General features: G+C 53.3%; 1 protein-coding gene across 2 annotated transcripts in view; it reads right to left on the minus strand.

Moving 5' to 3' along the window:
• Positions 1–1,265: 1,265 nt before the first annotated feature.
• Positions 1,266–23,854, minus strand: part of KY (kyphoscoliosis peptidase) — a 43,588-nt gene continuing 20,999 nt past the window's right edge. Inside the window, exons 4-10 of one of the 2 annotated variants that reach the window (XM_012664457.1) lie at positions 23,594–23,656; positions 21,939–22,021; positions 17,703–17,811; positions 16,157–16,274; positions 7,514–7,702; positions 6,110–6,300; positions 1,266–2,596 (exon numbers count right to left, since the gene is read on the minus strand). In XM_012664457.1, coding sequence (XP_012519911.1) covers positions 1,701–2,596; positions 6,110–6,300; positions 7,514–7,702; positions 16,157–16,274; positions 17,703–17,811; positions 21,939–22,021; positions 23,594–23,656 — 1,649 coding nt within the window. In that variant the 3' untranslated portion in view covers positions 1,266–1,700. The remainder of the gene's footprint in view (positions 2,597–6,109; positions 6,301–7,513; positions 7,703–16,156; positions 16,275–17,702; positions 17,812–21,938; positions 22,022–23,593; positions 23,657–23,854) is intronic. The other variant, XM_012664449.1, reaches the window with a different exon arrangement.

The following is a 23,854-nucleotide window of genomic DNA, read 5'->3' on the forward strand; positions in this document are numbered from 1 at the left end:
TGGGAGCCTGGAACTTCAGACAGGCCTGGGTAGGGGAGGCTGCTGCTGCCTGGCGGTCCTCCCACCCTGAGCTTTGGAAGGCAGGGGCTGGGCCGCCGTGGTTCACCTCTGTAGCCCCAGCATCTAGCATGGCTCCTGGCACTTACTAAGTGTCCCCTGAGCATTTGCTGGAAACACAGATGTGAGTGCAGAGGGGAAGACATTAGGATCCTGGCTGGCCCTGGCTGTAGGTGAGCCCCGGGGCAAGTGGAGTGGCAGAGGGGAGAGAAGCCGACTCTCAGGGGTGGGGCACGGAGACAGGCAGGGACCCTAGAGCTGGAGAAGCAGGGAGGTTGGCAGGGATCACCCCAGAGTGTGTCCGGGTGCTGGGATGGTGTTGCAGCAGCCACAAGGGTCCTCTCTCTGTCTTTTCCTCCCGGCTGCCCTTGCTGGAGTCAGCCCTTCCACCGTTGCCATGGCAACGCCAGCTCCAGGCGCTGCTGAGGGCCAGCTGCTCTGCCGAGGCTTCTCAGGCCTGGCCTAAGCAAGCAAGGAGCCCTGAACTGTCCCCGCAGAAGGCGTGCTCTGTATGGCAGGGTCTCTCTTCTCAGAGAAAGGGAGGAAGGGAGATGGGATAGGGCTTTTTCGCAGAGATGAGCACAAAAACTGTTCCCACGTTGCTGGAGGCCTCCCCAGCCATGGCTTTGCTGGTGGAGACTGTGGGGGCAGGCAGAGCCCCATTACCCTGCAAGTCTTGCTGGCACCGCTGCAGTCGCTCTACTCACTATGCACTCACCTCACCTCTGCAGGGCCTTTACTTAGGGTTATCTACAGGTTTCCTGTAAGGCGAGTGGCAGGGGTCGGGCTGAGAGGGCCTGGGGGCAGCCTCCCCCTGAGACTGAACTGGCTGCCCTTCACCTTCCTCTAGGAGCACAGAGCCCGAGGTCTTATACCCTGAGACTCAGGCTGCAGGACTGACAGGGGTGTTCCTCCGTCCCCTGGCATCCCACCAGGACACCCACAGTGGGCACTGGCTGCTCACTGGCTGCTCTTTCTTTGGAGTCTCCTCACACCTTCTGGTTGTCACATTCCCAGCTATGCACAGGGACTGTGGAGGCGCTCTCCACACCTTTCTTCTAGGGCTCTTGAAGAACAACAAGCAGCTAATGAAGAGGCAGCAGGAATGCAGAAGACGGTCAGGTCTGGGAAGAGATGATAATCCGACATTCCCTGGGGGCCCGGAGCTGTCAGGAAACACTGTCATGCTGCTTGAAAGGGCCTCTGCGATTCAAGGATGACTCAGCCTTGCAAATCATGACCCTCCTGGGCGTGGAGGAGCATTCTCTAAGCATCACGTGAAAAGCTTTTAGCCTGGGCAACATCCCTGCTTTCCCACATCAACCCTATAACAACAAGAACAAAAGCATTAACACGAGAAGGGGGCATCTGGGCGCTGGTGTACAGTTTACAATACCTTGGATTTACATAGCACCTTTTTCTTCTAAAGAGCCTTTGCCTCTGTCCCCTTGGCCAGGGCGACAACTGAGTGAAGCCTTCAGAACGTAAATATCACAGCTCCTGCGGCAGAGCAGGGACACTGAGGCAGAGCCCTAGAAGTGATTTCATGCAGACTCAGGGGTGCCCAGGGCTCTCTGCACTGCCTTTGGGCCCTCCCCGGGCCTGGCCTTGGCCCTCTGGAGGGTACGCCGGGGCCCAGGCCCTCACTGGGCATTCACTTTGTATTTCAGGATGTAGGAGTAGAAGTTGTGGTTGGCGTTCTCCAGCACCATGACGTAGACTTCCTGGCAGCCGGCCGTGCTGCAGCTGCCCTCCCAGTAGCCCTCATGGTTCAGGGTGAGGGGCCACGTGTCCTGCCCCTTCACCAGGACTTTGGCAATACCATGGAGCTTCAATTTGAATGGGACATTCCGGTTGGCGGGAAGCACACCCGACAGGGGCTCCAGCAGCTCATTGTCCTGCCCCCAGTTGCCAAAGCTCTCAGGGAACACGGGCCAGTTCACCTTGGTGTTGGCACAGCACAGGAGATAATTGAAGACAAAGATGTAGTTTCCTGGTTCCTGCCTCTTCTTGACAAAGATCTTGAGGGCAAACTTGCCAGCATGTGGCAGCTGGACTTTCAGCTCTATCCGCTTCTCCCGGTGCAGCTGGAAGATGTAGCGCCGCTGCGTCTCCTCGGTGATGGGGCCGTCGTCTCCATGCAGGGAAGCCAGGACGCTGATGCCCTCCTCCACACCGAAGCTGATAGAGCAGCGCCCATCGCTGGTGTGGATGAGGGGGTCAGGGTGGGAGGGCTTTGTGATGCCCATCTGCTCTGAGAACCAGCTGGGGCCCACGGGCTGGTGCAGCTCAGCTGGCAGCTGGACACCCATGTCCACGTAGTTGCACTTGAGCGTGTACTCCAGCACTGAGCTGTAGATGTCGGAGTTGCCTTTGGCGAAGATCTGCAGCTTGTGGGTGCCCATGGTGGGAGGGTACACCTCCAGCTTCATCCCGTTCTTCCTGAGGCTCAGCAGCCCGTGCTCCTGCTTGCCGTTGAGCATGAACATGAACAGTGTTGGGGCACAGCTCTCGATGGTGACTGTGGCCTTCCCGTTCACTGTGGAGAGAAAGTCGGGGTCAGGAGAGATGGGTCCAATATGTGCTGATGTGCTGGTAAATATTTAACAACTGTCTCTCTGGGAGAAAAATAGCCCTGACTTGCAGCATTTGCCCATTTCTGTGGTGTAAATACTTCCACCATGGTTGATTTTAAGCAACGGATACGACACACACAGTACTAGCTGGCTGCAGCACACCCCTGGAAGGGTTCCTCTACCTCTTTAGGTGGATCTCTTTGAGCGAGCTGAAAGCTGGGGGTGTCAAGAAAAATGTGCCACCAGCTGTATGTGCCCATCCCAACCCTTTGATTCCTATCAGTTGAAGACTGCCTGATTCCAGAGAGGACCAAGGGACAGGAAGGGCACCATCTCCCCCAAGCCCCAGGTCTTGCTTTCACACAGCTCCCTCCAGCATCTGTTTGTTACAGTACCAATAGCTGTCATGTCAACACACGACCTTCCAATCTAGGTGGGACGGCCTCACTCCAGGAGACTGTGCTCAGGGGGCTGGGATGGGGTGCTTCCCCGCTACCCACCTCCCCTACGCCCTGCTTCTCACCGAGGTGTGTCTTAGCAGTGTTTCTGGAATGGGCCCCTGAAGGGTCAGTGCGTGCACAGGAGGGTCTTTTGCATCCCCCCTCCCTCTGTCTCTCCCCCTAGCCTGCAGTTTTGTCTTTCTTTGTCCTGGTCATTGATTTTCAGGGACAGGTGGTCACTTCCATGGTCTCTGCAGCCCATGAGGACTTGCCTACCTATTTCTCCCTGGCTCCCAGGACCACGAGGAGGAGCAGTGGATTCTCTGAGAGTCTGACCTTTCTTCTCTCAGAAGGTGGTCACCTGCCGCCAGCCTCTGCAACACCCCACGATCTTGTTCACAGATGAGTGCAAAGGAAGGAGACAGGCTGTGTGACCCATGCTCACTAGTAACCTCTCCCTGGCCTGGGCTCAGATGCTCTTGCTGGGGAGGCAGAGGTGCCTGCCTTCAGCCATATCTGTTCCATGGTAACCTCCAAAGCAAAGTGACCAAGATCAACAGACTTGCTGTCCCCTCCAGGTGGAAACCCTCCCCTCCTCTCGCTTCTTCTAGACCAGCTCAGCAGGCAGAGGCTGCCTCAGCCTCCACTGCTCACAGTCCTGTCCTGTTCCATCTTACATCAGAGCTGGTTGTGAGTCATTCCTACACCATGAGGTCCAGATCCCCCTGTGATTCACCTTTGATTGTGGAGCGTCACCTAGCACCCCGTGCAGCAGCCCGAGGGCTCCTGTGCAAACGTCCACCTGCTTGCTCCTGGGCTCACTCCAAGCCCCTCAAACTGGAGACGCATGGAGAGTTCTGTCTACTGCCTTGCCAGTGTCGGGGCATCCTCTCAGATCCTCCAGGGCCACACCCCTTCAACCTCAGGTCCTCCCTCCCCACTGCCTCCCCCAACCCTGGATAAGGCCTCACCATAAAGTCCTGACGGCAAAGAAGTCTACTTGGACCCCTCAGGTGAGGTTGAGTTCCCTGGAAGCCTTTTTCCTGGCCTTGACACTCCTTCAGAGAACTTACCACTGTCGTAATTAATCGGGTGAGCACTTTTGTGTAATGTCTACCCTTCCTGTGGGGCTATGGGCTCTTTGGGGAAGGGGCCAGCCTGTCTCATTTCCTGCCATGTCCTGGTGCCTGGTCATGGTGCCTGGCCCAGAGGGTTCTTGCCAAAGGTGTGCTGAATAACTAAGAAGACTTGAAATAAAGGGCTGGTGACCCCTCCGGGCCCTCTGTGGGAGCCCGTGGCCTCTTCCCATGCTCCCTGCTGCCTCCTTCCCAGGCCCCGCTTAGCTCTGTCTTGGATCCTGCTGGTTTCCCAGCCCCCCATCTGGGCACCCTGTTCCTTCACCTCCTTTGTGCCCACCTCAGTGTCCCTCTCCTGTTTCCTTCTCATCCCCACTCTTAGCACAACTAGCTACCTCAAAGAAATATTCCTCACATGTGTACCACAAATATGGGATCAAGTTTTAGAACACTATAAATTAAAAAGTGTGATATTTATATTTTTATGTCTCTTGAAAAGACAAACTCAACCCAACGATGTTAGTTTGATGGTGCGGTGGCCTGGTCGATTCTTTCCCGTGGTACAGTGGCCTACTCCAGACTGCACAGGCTCTCCCTCTGGTGCACGTGCAGAGACAGAGTCTCGAAGTGAGCACCCGCACGCTGTTATTTCAGCAGCAGGAGCTGCCAGGTATTTGCAGTTTTGAAGAGTGTGCAACAGCTCAGCAACCTGATTAAGGAAACCGTTGTGTGTGGAAGGGACGGATCAGTTGGAACTAACTTGGGGGCACCTGTGCTCCCCTGCTGCCCCCACACTCTGGGCCCACCCACAGGTCACCCTAATGGCCCGTGTGAGCTCAGGCCTCCTGTCCTGGACCTATGGAGGCCTCCTGGTTGCAGAGACCGTGCTGACAGGCAGTCCATGGCTGAGGTGTGGGAGGGTGGGCTGCCCAACCGACTGAGCCCTGCAGTGGGTCCAGGCTGTGTGCCTGGCCCTGGGGCCTTGGAGAGGCATAAGAGACAGTCCTCTAGAGAAAGCCCTGCTTTCTCATGACACAGTTCTGCTCGCTCCCCCGGCTAGCTTCACAGATGCCATGGCCCCCGTGGGGTGGAGGGGCAAATGCCAGCCCGGGCCAGCCACAGGAGGCAGCTAAGCTAGTGTCCTGCACTGCCCACCCTCAGGGAAGCCGGCTGGAAAAGGCTGGGTCTTGCCTCCAGGAGAGAGGGGGTATTGGGCAGGCCAGGCCAAGCCCTCTGGAGCCCAGTGCTCATTTGGGGTGCTTGAGTTTGGAAGTGGGGGGCTTATTGTGCCCCCTCCTTCCTCTCACTGCCTAGAACACATCTACCCGCTATACCTGTTCTTCACCTCCCAAGACCAAGCTTGGTGGCTACCTCCTTAAGGAAGCTGCCCAACCTTCTGTCCTGGGTGGAACCATCCCTACCTCTCTGAGGAGACCTCTGCTGCTCCCTGACCTCACTCTCTGACCACCGGCACATAGATACCGACCGCTGGGCCCACACGTTCTCTCTACCGGGAGTTTGGGGGAGAACACAGCGGGCCAGCCGGCTTCTGCCGGGCGGCTCAGCCAGGAGGCCGTGTGCAGCCAGGGCGGAGGCATTTCTCTTCCCTGCTGCGTGAGCTGACAGACACTCACCAGCTCGGGAGCCTCCAGCACTGGCTCTGTGACAGGCCAGGCTGCGCGTCTGGCCCTCAGTGCTGGGAAACCTGCAGCCTTCGACACGTCCCCTTCTTGGTTTATGCCAGTGTGAGTGAGCCTCTGTCCCTGCCCATGTGGTCCCTGGCCATGCCCTGCCCCGATGGCCTGAAGGCCTGGTTGTTCAGCAGCTGCCGCACCCCTACACACCCATAGCCACGTGGGGGGCTTGGCATGGCAGCCTCAGGTGGGCTCCTGGAGGCACAGCACAGACTGTTTTGCCCCTGCCACCAGCGCACCAGCCTGGCCACCTGCTGTGGGCTCACCTGTCCTGATTACGGAAGTCTCTGGGTGGGCACTCAGCATCCCCTTGTTGTAGAATTCACTCTTGTGATACATATTGTTCTCGAACTGCCTTAGAGATTGAGGCGGTTTCAGCAGTTGCCAGTTCTTGTTGTCTGGGAAATGGTCCTCAATGAACAGCGCAGGATGGGTGAGGAAGTAGAATTCGTTGTAGCTGGAGCAGAGGACAAGCTGGTCAGTAGCTATGTGGGGTCAGCCTGCACTGGCTCTGTGCAGGAGGAAGTGGGGGCCGACAGGGGATCTTTGGGGGCTTTCTTTTGGCTAACACACTCATAGGAGTCCTATCGACACCTCAGATGGAAATCCTAACATGGACACTGGAAACTCCTCCTCAGTGGATGCTTCTAGAAACTGGAGCAAAAGCAGGGTCTGAGGCCTGAAACCGTGGCCTGTTCATCAGCACCTAGGGTGCCTGGAGGAATGGGCTCCCCCTGCTCTCGAAGACAAACAGGAATTTGAAGGGAGCAAAGGCACAACCCGCAGGCCAGGTGCCGGGCAGTGGAGGTGTGGGAAGGCACTGCCTCCATCCCCCATCTATCTCTGCCTGGCAGCGGCGGCGGGGGCCTCTGTAGCTCCCTGGGGCCGACTCGAGGGCTGGCTCTCTGGAGGTCAGCGAAGGAGTTCAAGACAAGAATGGGGAAGCTCATCCCACGATGAGGGAGGCTTCACCACGTCTGGGGAGAGCAGTGTCCAGAGAAATGGAGGGGAAGGAGGCGTCTGTCAGCACGCGAGCCCCGTGTGTAGGGTGTGTGGGCACGTGGCTTGTATTTGTCCCATGTGTGGGAATGCCAAAATTTAAGCTGCAAAAATCAGAGCGTGCACACTCACTTTTCTGAACAGAAAGGGATCTGAGCTGCTGGTGGACATCATGTTCCATGAATAATGTTGTGCGTGGCCTTAGTTAAGGCCAGGGCTGGCCAGAGCTCCTCTCCCATCCCCTGCACCCCAGCTACCTGCCCCACGTGGCTCCCAGTGACCCTGCACCACCCACGGCACCCCTTCCCATAGATCCACAGCCCCTTCCTTGGAGATGTGATATGGTCTCATTTGGCCCAGAGATGATGAAGAGCCTGGTGTCTGGGTAAAGTGAAAAACAGTTTCCCAACACAGTGAAACAGTCAGTAGGCCATAGACCCGCAGGGAACCTGCCAACAATTAAAGAAGCATCTTCGCCCTGCCTTTCTTCACATGAGGCCTGTGGGCAAGTGCTGGAGGCTTATAGCACTTTGGTGGAGGGAGCTGTCAGGAGCCAGAGAGCGGATGCAGGCGCACTGCATTTAGATCCTCCCTGGCCTTCCCCACCTGCTGCCTCCTCCATTCCCACTGACCAGACACCCAGCAGACAAGACACTGAGGCTTGTACTTACAGGAAGGTGAATTTGGAGGTGGTGGTGTCCACCAGGCCACTGCCCCAGGTGCTGTCCACCAGGTGCCATCTCCCCTCCAGATACACAGCATTCCAGGCGTGGTCGAACTCCCCGGAGAAGCTCTGCCCTGTCTGGTAGCCAAAGCCCTTGGAGTAGCCAGGCACAGTCATGCACTGCACTCCGGCGATCCTGGGGGAAGGATGAGGGTCTGAGGGGGGCTCCTGCTGGCCCCCAGTCTGTCTGTCTGCAGCTCCAGGCCTCAGATGTGTCTGCTGTCCGTCAGTCCTTCCATGTTTCTCCTTTTCCCTGCCTCTCACACACTCACATATACACAGCCTTGAGGGCATCTATCCAGCAGCGGGGGCAGGGGACACAGGGCTGGCTGCAGTCTCTGCTGTCTGCTCCTCCCCTGAGACTGTTCGGATCACTTCTGAAATGTTCCTCCCCAGAGCCCATTTGACACGCTCCACGAGCAGCTCTTCAGGAGGGAAAAATGAGGGCAAGTGTGAGGACGGCCCTGAGAACATGGGAGCCAGGGAAATGACAACGTTCTCGGGACAAAACCTACACGGAAAGGGTGAGCACAGCTGCTGGGAGAGCCAGGACTCCTCTGGACACGTGACTGCAGAGATGGGTCTCATGACATGGGTGAGGTGTGGAGCGCTGACTGTGAGGGTGCAGAGGAAGGCGGGGCCCTACGCCCCCGCCAGATCCTCCCAACGATGATGTCTGTACGGGGACCCAAGGGGCAGGCAAGCTGATGTCTCCAGCCCTGACCCAGGGAGGACGGGCCCGTGCCCTCTGACTGACAGGTCTGTACCCTGCGAACACAGCGCACGAGCCACCACAGTGCACTGGGGTTATTCGCTGACTGGCTGCTCCGGCCCTGACTTTGGAGTCTCGCGTAGCTGTCCTGCGGGGAGTGGAAATGCTGACCACTCAACCCGAGCTTTGGAGTCCTTCGACACTGTGCTCCCTTGCTGCTCACAGCTGAGCTGGCACCACTTTCTGGGAACCTGGACAGGGGGATGGGTGCTGGTCACCTCTAGGGACCACATACACTAGGTATTTGGAGTGGAAACCCTGAGGCTCAGGCCTGGGCTGTGGGCACCATCCCAAGGCCAAAGCAAGACCCCTGAATGTCCTGCCGTGGCCAACTGGCCTACCTCCTCAGCATGCCTGCCCTGCGCGAGATCGCCGAGGGGATGGAGTGTGCGGACAGTTCCACTGCTAGTCTGACCTAGGGACACCCCGTGCTAGCCCTGCTGGGGACTCTGTGTGAATTAGAAAAAGGTGCCCCTTCCTCAAGACACTTTACTTGCACTTGTGGAAAACTGGTGTAGTAAATACCTGGGACATGTGCGACGACCCTGTGGTGGGGCTCCTCTGAGTACCGCTCCAGCTGCCCAGCGCCCCACATGGTGCCGACCCTGCGCTCCGCTTGGATGAGCGGAGTCTGCAGTCTGGGACGTCTGCCAGGCCTGTTTCAGTGAGCGGGCCTGTGGGGGCTGGGGCCTTCCCCAGACCAGGACTGCAGCCTCGGCTGCTCTAAACAAGAGGGCCATGAAGCCACTCGGGTAATGGGGTGAAACGGCCATGCATTTACCATAAGAATGGGGGGAATTGTCCCTATAAAAATGAACATATAATTAAAAATTAGCAGAATATTGGATTACATATTACTGATGCATATTGACGTATCATTTGTTGAGAGAGTCATTGAAATAAGATGAGGTGTCTTGAAGGTTCACAGATTTTAATCGCCCTGCCATTGGCGTTACTTCTACTTCACATGCATGTAACGATTCCATGTTCCACGTCTGCCTTCACGGTCCCTCACCTGCGGAGGGTCCAGGCCACGCGTGCAGAGGTTCCCTAGGTGCTGGGAAGTTTCACAGCCCCTACCCTTCTGCCTGCAGCTTCACAAAAGACATTCAGGCCTCCCAGGCTCTCTGGGGAATCCCAGGAGAACTGACCAGCTGTGGCCTGGCTCTGTGGGAAGGATTTGGGGAGTGCCAGGGGGGTGGGGCCAGACAGCAAGAGAAACTAGACCCTGGTGTCAGGGTTTTCTGCTGGTAAAGGCCATGAATGACTCTCTGAGCAGAAGGAGATGGGGCCAAGGAGCCACGGGAGGGGAAGAGGTGCAGCCACGCCCCTGGAGCACCCCTGCCTCATTCCTCTGCAGTCAGGGAGCAGAGGGCGGTGGCATGCTGTGGGCATGCGGGCTGAGTAGGGCTGTTCCCAGGACTGGGAGACCTGAAGGTCTTTAGAGTCTGAGAGCAAACTTCCAGCAGAGAGGGGAGGCCAGAGGGGTGGGCTGGAAGTAGGGGTGGGCGGGCCGTCGGTAGGAGGCGAGCCCCATCCACTTAGAGCCTGGGTGAGAAGACATGTGAAAAATACTTAGTGAGGTAAGCAGTGCTCCTGACACAGTGTTAACTGATGAGAGCATATCAAATTCTCCAATCGGTAGGGTCGGTGCATGCGTACACGTGCGCACACGTTGGGAGGTGAGGGTAGGGACGGGCAGGGTGAGAGTCAGTGCAAAAGGCACTGATTTCTGGGCAGTGGGATTATGGGTGATTTTTAATTTTCTTCTTTAAACTTGACTACATTTTCTAAATTTTTAATAATGATTATGTGTTTTAGAATTGGAAAAAATCCATAAATACTATTTAAAATCATATTCTTCAGTGAATTACTTCCCATTCCTGTCGGTGCATATCACTTGCTAGTATGCTGTGGAGGGATAAGGGGAGTCCTGGGAACAATGGGGTTTGGAGAATGGCTCGTTTTTCATTAAGGTGAACTGACTGAGTGGCGCTGTGGACCTCTGGATGTGTTGCCCACTGATGCCTGTCCTCTGCTCAGAGCCACCTGGAGTCAAGGGAGGAAGAAGCATTTAGCATCCACGCAGCCTCCAGGCGCTGGGGTAAAGTGGATGGGCAGTGGTGTGGGCAGTGGTGCCTGGCTCAAACTCTGCCTGAATGTCCTCCTGGGAGAAGCCACATCCCAGGCAGCGTGCCTAGGGGGATATCCTCCCTGCAGGGGGACGGAGTGGAGGTGAGACCTGAGGACCACGCGGGGGAGCAGCAGTGAGAGCCTCCCCAGACCCTGGAAAGGGCTGGAGGAGGAAGACGCAAGTGGCAGGAATGTCCACCTGTACTTCTCTGAGTGGGGGTGGTGGCTGCTAGGCTGAGCCAGGAAGTCAGGTCACCTCCCAGCTCTAAAGGACCTCCAGGATGGCCTTGCCAGTGTCATCATGGGCAGAAAGGTTGGCATGGAATGATCTCCGGGGGTTGATTCTCCTCTGATAGGCCAAGAAGAACCTGGGAGGGCCATGGAGGATGCCCGGGGCAGACAAATGATGAAGAAATGATTTCAGCTGTAAGCTAATGCCATGTTTGACGATGACATGAGTCTAATTTATTACCTGGCAGCAATGTGCAAGATGAATTGGACAAACGAAGTCATAATGTAAAGCATTATTGTTAATAATCTATAAATCTCATGCAAAATAATCCATCTGTATAAGACAATGACTGTGGAACTCATAGGAGTTTTGTGTCCAGCCACTGGCTGCCAGTCAGGATGACCCACAACTCTTCCATGTCATTGAAAGGTCACTGACTGCATACGCTGTGTGCAAGGCATGGTGGCAGGCACCAGGGGATAATACAACATGACCTGGTACAATACGACACAGTAATATAATAAAATGAAACTCCAGAAAAAGGCTCAGTGGCTGCCCCAAATGGGCTCACAGGTGGGAGGTGGGCAGATATGTGAACTGTCACTAAAATGCCAGTGTATAAGCGAAGCCTGCGGAGCCCGAGGGAGGAGGAATTAACTTTGTGGGCAGGAGCTGCGAGAGCAGTGAAGGAGGGACAGAGGACCAGAAACATTTCTACCTCCAGAAGAGCTCAGACCAGCCAGCCTAGAGCCCAAACATCACCTGAGGAGAGGAGATCTATCTAACAATCCCAGGCTGCAGACCCTCGGCTTTACTTTACAGTCTTGACAATCCCAGTGCCGCCTGCACAGCACGTGGCTGACATGTATCCCAAGCCACCCCGAAAACCTGGATACTGATGCTCTGAGCAAGAGTCCTTGGAGCACCCTGGAGGATTTAGAAAAGGCCTGACCGCCTCCCCAGCAAGTGTCAGGCCTTAAGGACCCAACCAGAGAAGCCCTGAGGGTATGAGGCCCTGAGGGCTGCAAAGGACCACATGGCCACCAAATGTGGCCTGATGGAACAGGACCAAACAGAGGTGCAGCTAAGCCGAAGGCAGTGTCATTACCTGGGTTATCCTTGGTGGCCCCTAAAGCTGCTGAGACTTCTATGAATGCATTACCCTTATTATTTAAAAAAGATTTGTGTGTCCTAGTTTGGTGGGATGTATCTGCTCAGATATTAACCAGTATGTGGCAGGTCAAGACTGTGACTGTCATTTTATACGAAGATGGCTCAGTCCCCACCATAGGAACCATGTGATTCTGCTACACCCAGCACCTCGGCCAGGGCCAGCAACAGAGTAACTGAAATGTGTGGGTGGGCAGGGGTGCCCTGCAACAGTGGGCTCTGACCATCACTTGCCCAACTCTGATCACCTCTGCCAGGCTGTCTCAGCCAAGTGGGGAACAACAGGAGTGAAGGACCATAACTGTAGGAGAGATAATAAAGCATGCTTTTCATTTGGTATTTTGTTGACAATATTGTGGTTTCTAAACTGCAGCAGGACAAACAAACCATGACTTATCTTTCACAATTTACACACTTGATTTCTTGTAGTATGACAGCGTCTTTGTATGTCCGCTATGTGCTCCCCTTTCCCTTTTCTTATACTACCTTAAAGCCTGGGTCAGTAACTTATAATCATGATAATATTAATAATTCTCAACTCAAGGCCCAGTGTAGAGCCTCAGGAGACCTCCTCTCCAACAGGTAAGGAGTCAGCAATTCAGGGAGGGAGCTGCCTTGCCTGGGGACACGCAGAGAGTCAGCGGCTGAAGCAGCACTGGGACGCAGTTGTCCCGATGCACAGTTCAGGAGCCTTTGCATTGCATCAGCCCTTTTGCAAATCAAAATTTTGTTTTAATCCATAAACTTATGGGTAGTATACAGAGTGAAATGAAAAGATGGTTTGCTATAGTGACATAACTCATTTGTGGGCGCTACCCTATCTATAAGGGTAGGGGGAGTTTAGATGTCCTTTTCAGAGGCCTTATATGACAAAGTCAGATTTGACGATAATTTGAGGTTATCAAACTAATTTGCATCTCCCAGAAGGCTTAGAAGGCCACTCCCCATCTTTTGGGGCCTTTGGAACCAAGTAATGTTGAAGGATCATGGGGGACATTGTGCTAACCAGAAGCAGCCGTCTGACCAGTACATGCCCTGCCCGTGCTCTGTGACAGCTGGAGGATGAATGTGACACCAACCGACATCTGATTGGTGACAACCAGCCCCCTTAGCATCAGAACTTCAAACTGGTAATAAGCTCATGGCTTTTTCCAAAGTCCCCGAACGATCCGCTAGCTGGGGGTGCTGGAGCCGTGATAGCAGGGGAAGAGGATTTGTGGGGACTGGCTCAGTGGCAGGAGTCTGGGGAATTAAGCCTGGCTCCTGCAAGGAAATGAGGCAGAATCAATTAGGGATGTGGGCAATCGAGGCAAAAAGGGAGACATTCATGCTTGGTGGTAGGAAGTCAGAAAGAACTGGACCAGCAGCTACACACAAAGGCAGCAACAGAAACAACCCACGTGAGTAACGTGGGAAAGACAAGAAGGAAGTGAGTGATGTGAAAATATCTGACTCCCCCACCAAATTACTTTGTGAAATCAATCTTTAACAAGGCCACTGTAGGGAGGTGGGCGGAATGGACGGGGAGGAAGCAATGATGGCCGTGGGGCTACAGCTCTTGCTGAGAGGCCACCCTGACAACCGCTCAGGCATAAATCAGCAAGTGTGGATTACACGTCTTCAGTTATTAAGGAATCAGCTAATGAATTTACCAAACTTCTGGCAGTTTTAAAGGTAAAGAGAAATAAGAAGGTGATGCATGGATAGACTACTGATCTTTAAAGCAAAAGCTAAAGGAATTCAGGGAACAGTAGCTATTGTTCCATGTCCCAGGCAGCGTGAGGAATTTTGTACGTGGTAATTGCCAGGTTGAAACTAACCTTAAATGATGCAAAATGTTGGGATGTGTTTTAATGATCCGCTGTAGGCCAGGATATGGCCATTGTTAAGTATCCGGACCAGGCACAAAGCTGACAGTTTCACTCAAGCCAAGTGTCAGTTTTCTGAGTCTATGTGGGCCAGCACGGTCTGCAGGAAAGCTCCACAGAGCAAAAGCACTTCGATACTCAGGGAAGGTTAAAAAATACACACCTCGAATCAGATTAGCAAACCCCAAACTGCACATTCTCGTTTGGTCTTACAGTCCTGCCAAGTAGGTAACATAGTCCTCAATACACAGATGAGAAAACAGGCTGCAGGAGGTTAAGCACCTCAAGAAAATGAAGAAAACTAATAAGCGGTAAATTAAGGACTGGAACCCAGGTCTTTCTGGCTTTAACCTTGGCACTCCCTCTACGGCATGCTAGAATGCTTGCACTGGATAAAGGAGGATCCGCCACTAATGAGTAAACCCCGGTCTTCCTGGCTTTGAATCTGGCACTGCTTCTATAGTACGCTAGAAAGCTCATACTGGACAAAGAAGAATGCAGCCTGTAACTTAAAAAAACACCCGAGTGTTTTCAAATTTGTGAAATCAGATGAATAAAATCACATTCTGAAAGAAGCTAGGCAAAAATAAAGCTGAAAACTGACTGGTCGTTATTTCATTATTTAAAAGGAGAATAAGGCCCATTTCACAGAAGTCTGCTAGGAATATTCTACCATTTCCTGTCATTCTATTATATAAATGTCTATTGAGGGCCTCATGGGTGTAGGATTCTGAGATGGGTATGTACTAGGGAAGCAGAAAGAGAGAGGGCTAAAGACACATACAGACCTAGGAAACCTATAAGATGGATAAGAAGAAATGCACACAGGGCATGCCTATATGCATAGCCCTAAGTCAGGAAAGGAAAATGACACCATGTTAACAGTGTCAGTGTAAGTGGTGGGATTCAGAATAATAATTTCTTCCTTTCACTGTAGTGAATTTTATAAATCGTCTACAAGGAACAGTATTTTTTAAATCTAAAAATGTTATTAAATAAAAGCATAAGGCAATGCATGAGTGGGTGTACAGGTATGCCAAGGACACATGGGGAGGGGAGGTGGTGGGGCCCTCCTGGAGTGGGGCCTGGGAGGGGCATTAGGGACAGGGCAGGTGCACATAAGGAGATGGAAATACGAGGTGTCACAACACGCAGGGCTGGAAAGGTGGTTGAGATCAGAGTTTGGAAGACTTTGTGGGACAATGTGAACCTTTAGTCGTGTTCAGGAACCCAGGACGAGAGGAACCTGGGCAGGGAGGCTGGTGAGGATCCAGGTTCCTGTGGAGGCCCCCAGGCAGGTGGGGGCTCCTGGGTGTGGGATGGGGAGTGGCAGTAGGAATGGAGGGGTGCAGAGGGCTGCTCTGAGGAGTGGGTGGGGAGTGGCCAGGGTGGCGTCCTCTGCACCCTGACCTGCCCTGGTTTCCCCGGGGCTGTGGTCTCAGGGGTGGGCCTTGGAAGTGAGGAAAAGGAAGAGCAGGGAGTGGAACAGGAGGGTTGGAGCAACAGGGGGCCAGGTACATGTCTGTGGCTGGCAGTGGGAATGGGGGTGGGGGCAGTTCAATGGGGCTCAGGCCAGGAATAGGCTGCTTGTTCCTGGTGCCTGGCAGCTGCCTGCCTGTGGACTCAGTGCTCCTTATATTTGGTTTGATGAATTGCCAACTGCAGTCCTGGTGGGCTGACAGGCTGAGAAGACCTACTCCCAGAGGCCTGCAGAGAAGTAGGCAGCCATTCATCACCCTCTGGGGAGGGGCTTTAGCCAAGGGCTAGCTGATGGTTTCCTGGAGGGTCAGCAGACCTCAGAGAGCTGGCACAGGATGCTGGGGGGGGGTCAGCAGGCCTCCTCCAGCCCCGAGCCTGTCCTGAGTCACTGGGAACGAGCAATGGCCCATTCTCCTGTTCAGGCCAGAGCTGTCCCCCACCCCAGCAAACTGGCCACATGCTCACTTCCCAGAGTGCTGAAAATGGAGCCCACAGGCTCCAAGAGAAGCTGCTTCCTATTTATTCAGCTTTCCAACTGACAAATCTTTTCAGCTGGGAGATCTTTAGTTTTCCCTGAGAACGGCCTTTCACAGCCCCTTGGCATCCACAGCCACTGTCCTCCCATTCCCAGGCCTGTCATTCTTTTAACCTTCAGCTGCACAGAGATGGGAGAAGGTGGAAAAAGGGCTTTTTATAACCAAATTATCTCTGTGCATTCATCTGCCATTATGTTAATGTATCGCGAAGCCCGGCAGATGGTACAAAGTCAATTATGCTGGTGTTAAAAAGGGAGAAATTGACCTTTTCAAGACTCACTTGGATTCCAGAGCAGAGTTTGCAAACTCAGGTTTCAGGCCTGGCATGCGGGCAAAGGTACACAGCACTTCAGATGGGGGAGAGGGATGGGGTCTGGGGGTCAGCTCCAGCCTCTCCTACCTGCACATTCTCTCAAAGAGGCCAGCATAGCCGTCACAGTTGGTCTTCTGAGTCCGCAGGATGTCAGTGGGTTTGAAGGCCTGGTGGTCCTTCTCCTGGGCAGCAGCCATGTCATATTCTGCAGGGCAGAGGAGGGAGCCATGAGGAATCAGGGCCTGGGAGGGGGTGAGGCCAGCATGGAGGTGAGAGGAGGCCCCATCCCTGCCCCAGGAAACCATGGCGGGCTGAATGGAAGCAGGGCCCTGGCCCGAGTGAGACTTGGGAACTGTCACCTCTTTGTGCAGGTGGCAAGAGGAAGAGAAAGCCTAGGCAGAGTGAGCTACCTGGCCCTTCAGGCCTCTGAGGAGAGTCTGGGAGGGGAAGGGAAAAAGGCAGTGCCAGAGTGTGGGGCTCTCTCCACTTGTCCCCATCACACAGCTCTGCATGCAATTCCTGTGAAACCGTGCAGGCGGCCCCAAGCCAAGGCCTCACGCTGGCCCACAGGGCACAGTGAGCTGTGGTTAAAGCTCACCCCAAAGTAGAGAAGGCGGCTCTCTCACAGCCTGTCACTTCTCTGACAAGGGGATGTGGGGACTAGGAAGAGAGCAAGAGGCCTGTGGTGAGGCCCCGAGGCTGGAGTCACTGTAGCCATTAAGTGTCCAAAGGGACTGTGTGTGTTGGTGTGGGGGTGGGAGCAGTAAACAAAGTCCTACCAAGTGTTCTGTTTCTGATCTTGTCCCTTTAAGGTACAGGTGGAGCCGATGGGGTTGGGGTGGGAGCAGGTGGCCTTAGGCCTTCTGTTGAGACCGCCTACCTGTGCCAGGTGAGCTCATCCTCTAAGCTGCATGCCTAACTGTTGCTCCAGAATGACAAAGGAAACGCCCAGTGGCAGCAGGTCAGGAAAGGCCCTGCTGGTCTTTATGTCAGAGGATAGGAGTCCACCCCACAACATGGCCCTCCATCACCTCGTGGCTTGGCTTGACCTGGTGAGCTTCCTAAGGCTGTCCTGTGGAGAGCTGTGGGCAGCTGTGCAGGCCCATGTCCTCTCCAGTGGCTCTGAGAACCCTGGAGACTAGGCTGGGACCTGTGGCAGAGGTCACCAGTGTGGGAGCAAGAAGAGGGGTACCTGCCTCTTCTGGCGCTGGTACTTAATGAAACTTCTGGTGTAGAAACAACTTTTCAAATAGCTGCAACTTCTCCTCAACCAATGGCCATCCTTCTTGGAGACACCCTTCTGTCCTGGACTCTCATCTTTGTGCAGTAGGTTTACTTTGAAGCTGGGACTTAGGGAAGGCTTCTTCTGGGTAGCCCTAGCTCTGGCCATTGGCTGTGGTCAGAGAGCCTCCTGGGATTTCCCCCCACCCCCGACCAACCTTCATGGACACTGTTAGCACACAGTGAATTTTGCCCTCCTTGGCTGGTCTTTTTTTACTCAGTCCAGCCATCTGCATCCCCCTCCCCTACCTTCCATCTCATTCCACACACACTGATGGTGCGATGGGAGCAGAGGCCCCCAGAAAGTGGCAGCAAGCAGTTATAGACCCAGTGATGCCACAGGTGGGCCTACCTATGTGATGGCAGATCCAGATCCAGATGGCACGGACTCTTTCCAAGTCACTGTGGGCCTCCTGGAGCAGGTCATTCACCAGCTCATCCAGGCCACTCTTGGCTGTCACCTGGGGAGCAGGAAGGGTGTGCTGTATCAGGGCCTGGAGGGGGCTGAGTGGGGCCAAGCACCCTGCACCTGCAGCCAGAGCTGTTCTTCCTCCAGGCAGAGAAGCTGGAGGAGAGGCCCAGAAGGACGAAAGCTGGCTGAGGGCAAATAGGGAGGAGGAGAGGGGTGGGGGCAGGGAAGGTGGTGCTGATGAGTGGAATCACAGGCTCTAGAGCTGCCACGGCTTTTCTCTGTAGATCCTGGGGCCAGCCAGGTGGACATCTGGGCAGCTGTAGCAGCCTCTAGTCATGGTCAATACTACCAAAGCCAATCTACAGATTTAACACAATGCTTATCAGAACACCAATAGTTTTTTTTTTTTGCCGAAATGGAAAAGCTAGTCCTCAAATTCCTATGGATTTGCAAGGGGTTCCTGATAGCCATAACAATTTTGAAAAAAGGAGAACACAGTGGAAGGGCTCACTTTCCAATTTCAAAACTTACTATAAAGCTATAGTAATTAAAACAGTTTGGTACTGGCATACGGATCATATAGAACAATAGAATTGAGTTCAGAAATAGACTCATATATCTATGGTGAACTGATTTTTGACAAGGGTACCAAGTCCATTCAGTGGGGAAAGAATAGTCTCTAACAAATGGTGCAGAAACAATCGGATTTCCACATGCAAAAGAATGAAGTTGGATCTCTATTTTACACCATATACAAAAAGCAACTCAAAATGGATCAATGATCCAAATATAAGAGCTTAAGCCATAAAACTCTTAAAACACTAAGGTAAATATTCATGACCTTGGATTTGGTGATGGATTCTTAGATATGGCAACAAATGCACAAGCAACAAAAGAAAAAATAGATGAACTGGAGTTCATTGAAATAAAAAATTTTTGTGCATAAAAGATATTATTAAGAAAGTGAAACGACATCTTACAAAATGGGAGAAATCATGTGTCTGATAAGGGTTAAATGACAAAATATATAAATAACACCTACAACTCAACCACAAAAAGACAAATAACCCAATTCAAAAATGGGAAAAGGACTTGAATAGACATTTCTTCAAAGAAGATACACAAATGGCCAGTAAGTGCATGAAAAAATATTCAACATCATTAGTCATGCATGAGAGGAATGCAAATAAAAATCATAATGAGATACCATTTCATACCTCCTAGAATGGCTATTAAAAATAAAATCAGAAGATAACAAGCGTTGGCAAGAATGTGGAGGAATTGGAGCTCTTATACATTGCTGGTGGGAATGTAAAATGGTGCAGGTGCTGTAGATGAAACTTGGGCAGTTTCTCAAAAAGTTAAATGTAGAATTACCATATGATCCAGCAATTCCAGTCCATGGTATATACCCCCAAAAACTGAAAGCAGGCACTCAAACAGATACTTGTTCACCAATGTTCATTGCGGCACGATTCACAATAGCCAAAAGGTGGAAACAACTGCAGCGTCCCTCCACGGATGAATGGATAAACAAAATGTGGTGTATATATACAATGGAATATTGTTCAACCTTATAAAGAAGAAATTAAGTCCTATACATACTACAACATGGATGGACCTTGAAAACATGATGCTGAGTGAAATAAGCCAGATGCAAAAGGACAAATACTGTATGATTTCACTTAAATGAAATAGTTAGACAAATACTGTATGATTTCACTTAAATGAAATAGTTAGGCAAATTCAGACAGTAAGCAGAGGTTGCCAGGGACTGGGGGAGGGGAATTGGAAGTCATTGCTTAGTGGCTGCAGAGTTTCTGTTTAGATGATGAGTGTATTTTGGAACTAGATGGTGGTGATGGTTGTATAACATTGGGGATATAATTCATGCCAGTGAATTGTACCCTTAAAAATGACTAAAATGGCAAATTTAAGTTATGCGTGTTTTACCATGATAGTAACAAAGAGAACAAACTAGCTCTTCTCACAGGGGCCCTCAGGAGGAGACAGGCTGGGGCTGCTGGAGAGGTGGCCCTGACCCTGTTTGATCTCTGTAGAAAAGCTGGGGCACGGCCCCACACTGGTGCCACGCTGCCCTCCACCCCACCTCCAGAGTACTCCGGGATGCCTGGAATGATCCTTCAGTGGCATAGGGACCCCAGGGCCCCACCCACTGACTGTGCCTAGCACACTGGCGCTCTGACCTCAGGAGACCTCTGGGCCCTTCATTACCTACTCTCCTAGCTGCTTCCTGCTTCATCTTCTATGTTCAGCTCCAATTCCACTGTCTTTGTCCTTGTCCTTCTCCCAGGGCCTAGAATGGTGCCCCACATTGCAGGTCTGCACTGCAGCCTGGGGTCCTGACTTAACCCTACATTTCAGTGCCGGGACTTCTGGCTCTTCAGTCGTCACCTCCTGGCATCTCCTGAGCCTGTCTACCCCTGCTGTGTGGCTGGGTCTCTGGCCTTTGCTGGGCTCCTGGCACTGCTCACTGAGTCTGGCTGGCAGCCTGTCCCATCCCTTCTGGTGGCCTTTACAAAGTGCCTCACTCTGTGCAGACTCTGGACCCCACCGCACTCCCTCACTCTCGGCAGCCCCACTAATGAGCCCTCGTCCTCCCTCCTGCTTCATCCCGTGTGCATGGGCTTTGGTCCGGGGCTCCTGCCTCTGTTGTGTCCTGCCCTCCTCCCCTCCTTTGTTCTGTCTCCTCCTCACTCCAGCCCTGCTCACTCCGGCCACCCTTCCTGTAGGCCCTGTGGGGCTCCTCTGCACTCCCTACTCCTCCCTCCTGCTTGCCCACAGGAGTCTGTCTGACCTTCCAGCCTCCTCTGAGCTGGCCCTTCAGAGGCAAGAGGTGATGCAATGCTGAAGTAGCAGAAAGGAGTCTGTCCGGATCTCACTCGACCAGACGGCGCAGCTCTTGCTGGTGCCCACGCCTGCCCCTGGGAGCACCCCCAACTCCCAGCCTTCCAGGACCCGTCCTCACCTTGCCCCAGCCTCTATGGTGGCTCCAGGCCCAATGGGCTCCCATCGCCTTCCCCAATACTATTCCCATCCTGTGGTCTCAGCTCTTCACGGAATCCGGTGTCTCCCATTCAGTGTTTCCTGCCCAGACCTCTCCAGGCTCGAATATACAAAAGCCGGGTGGGCATTTCCCCTGGATATGTCACAGATACTAGAGCTCCTCGTACCCTAAACACACTTGTCATCCCCTAAAACCTGCTCCTTGTGGTGATGCACTCCCTGGCCTCCCCTCATGACTCAACCCAGCCATCTGGGAGCCTCCCACCCCCTCGATGCACACTGGTGATGGGGTCCTTCCCCTCTGCCTCCAGCCTGGATTGGTCTTTCCACTCCTTCCTGTCCTCTGTCCCTGCTTAATCCAGGCCATATCTTCTGCCAGGACAGCTGGATGCCCCTGACTGACTGATGTCCCTGCCTCTAGCCTGACTTTCTTGAGCCATGCACCTATCTATTCACTCATCATCTCAGCAAGGTTCCTGAGCACCTACTATATGCCAGCCATAGGGTTGTTTTTCTAAGACTGCTTACTTTCCTAGGAGGGCTCATTCTGACTTCAGAAAAGGGTCCAGCACCTTGGCCCTCTCATCAGACTCTGAGCTGAGCTCCTGCCTGGCCCCCAGGACCCCCATGTCACCCTACTACTCAGCTCTTCAGCTGCCCGCTCACCCCACCCCTGGCATGCCCAGGCCCAGAGGCATAGGGGGCTGGCAGCTCACACCTTCCAGAGGTGAGTGTGGTCACAGTGGCTCGGGCCATCTGAATCCATGGTCCTCTCCTCCCTCTCTTTCCTTCCTCCATGGGCTAGGGGCTGCAAGGCTCAGCAGCAGCAGTGCCCAAAATGGGGCAGGGGGAGGGCAGGGCAGGCTGGCCAGGGCGCCTGCCAGGGGGAGCTCCAGGTGTGTAGCCTGGGGTGGGAACACCAGGAGCCTGGGTGGGGTGGGGGATGGAGTAGCCTCTAGTCCTGGGCAGGGGCCTACTGCCTGGGGCCTTCTGCTTCCCATCCACATGCTGTGAAAAGGCACTCCTGGGCCATCTGTCCTGGTGACTCAGGATATGCTCAGAAGGAGAGACAAGAGGCTCTGCTGTCTTGGGGTAGGGAACTCTAAGCCACCTTGGGGAGCCCATGGCCAGAGGGGCCAGCTCTCCTACCTGTGAGGCATAGGTGTCCAGTTTCTCAAATTGCCGCAGGTCCAGGGGCATGGATTTCAGGCTGGACCGATCCCAGGGGTAGGCTGGAAACACAGGGAGGCTCGGTCAGCAGCTGAGAACCCCTGGGGAGGGCTGCCTGGCCCAGGCTGCGATGCCTCTTTGAGGAGCTGCAACTGTCCAACCTTTAAAACAATTCTAAAGCCTGAAACACTGGGCCCAAGACCTGTATCTCCTGGAAGGGTTCCCTGGCCAAATTAGTTTGGGAATTATAGCAACCGCCATCATCCTCTGGGAGGTCTGCAGGGAACATAGCCTCTTTGCAGACCTTGGGAAGTCAGCAGTAAAGAAACTGGCTGGACCTCAGGGAACCGGGAATCCCGGACATACTGATGATGGAATCTGCTTCTCCCCACCATTTAGTTTTCTGCGGATCCTGTTATTTTCCCTAGGAATGGGTGCTCCGTGGGCAGTGTGCAGGCGGGCTGCCAACCCCTGACCAGCTCAAGGAGGGAAGTGTGTGCCACGGCTGTGGTGCTGGGTGCAGAGCCACAGAGCAGCCCAGGTGCGGGAGGAGGGCACCGTAGGGCCGGGCCAGCTGGGTCCCACAGGGAAGGCTATGTTTGTCACCCACAGAGGCTTCCTCCCTTGCCATGGTCAGCTGGAGACTGGAGCACCCCTGCTGTGTGGCAGTGTCCTGGTGACAGGCACTGAGGGAGGCTGGGCCTCAGAGTCACTCATCTATGGCCAGCTTCTCTCACAGGAAGCTTCCCGCCCAGAGACGGGGCCTTGTGTCAGGTCGCTGGGACAAAGACACAGGGAGGAAAAAAGACTCAAGACCAACGCTGACCAGGGCCAGTAGCCACCCAGGCCGAAGTGGACTCAGACATTTAACAGGTTTCCACTCAGCAAAGCTCTACAAATGAGGTCTCCCTGCCCCCATTTAAAAGAAGGACAGCATTTCCAATATGGGACTGAAACTGTATTACTAGTTTTCTCCTTTTTTGGTTCCATTTTACAATATCTGAACATTAAAAATACCCATAATGATTTATGCCTCATTAAATTTATCTTCCGAGCAGATTATATAAGATCCAAATATTATTTTGCACAAATATGTTTAAAATACCAATGTCATTAACTAAATAATTTTAAAGCAAGACAGTGGGAAGAAGTGCTGAACTGCATTGAGCCTGAGATGCCATCTGGTCTATACTGAGGGGGAAACTGAGGCTGAGGGAAGGCAAATGAGGGGCAAAAGCTGGATTCCAACCCAAGTCATCCGTCACCCCACTCAGTGTTTCCTCTGCCTCACTCTGCTTACTCACAACTCCTACCTTAAAGACATTTGGCATTCCATTTAAAGTTAACATAATTTGGAATTCTGTTTTTAACATATTCCCCTTAATGGACTGCCTTTTTATTGGTGGAGCTTATGCTTCAGCTTTGGGATGACATTTGATGAGCTTTTTCCTTTTCCACCCATGGCACATACTGTTAATCAGTCATGACACTCTTCTCCCCCTGAACCCAGAGGTGGCCCCAGACTCTCAGCACAGTGCCCCAGGAAGTCATTGCTGATTGACTAGAGATTGGCCCATAAGGCTAAATCAATCTGGTCTCTTGAGAATGGCCTTGGAGAAGGCTCTGGAACTTACCATGGGCATCTTTCCCTTCAGGCTGCCGGGGTCTTGTGTTTCCATTTTTATCACCTTGTAAACCTACAATATCCCAAAGGTCAGAGGTAGAGACACTTCAGAAGAAACAGAAATATAAGCACTGATGATTCTCTGTGTGGTGGTCCATGCTTCTGACCCTTCCTCTTCACTCTCCTTTTTATAGCCTCCTTGCTCCCATCTTACCCACCACTGAACTGCTGCTGGAATTGCCGTGAACTTCCTGGTATGGCAGAGGGGAGA

Source organism: Propithecus coquereli, unplaced genomic scaffold (genome assembly GCF_000956105.1).
Source record: "Propithecus coquereli isolate 6110/MARCELLA unplaced genomic scaffold, Pcoq_1.0 Scaffold12, whole genome shotgun sequence".
Classification (NCBI taxonomy): domain Eukaryota; kingdom Metazoa; phylum Chordata; class Mammalia; order Primates; family Indriidae; genus Propithecus; species Propithecus coquereli.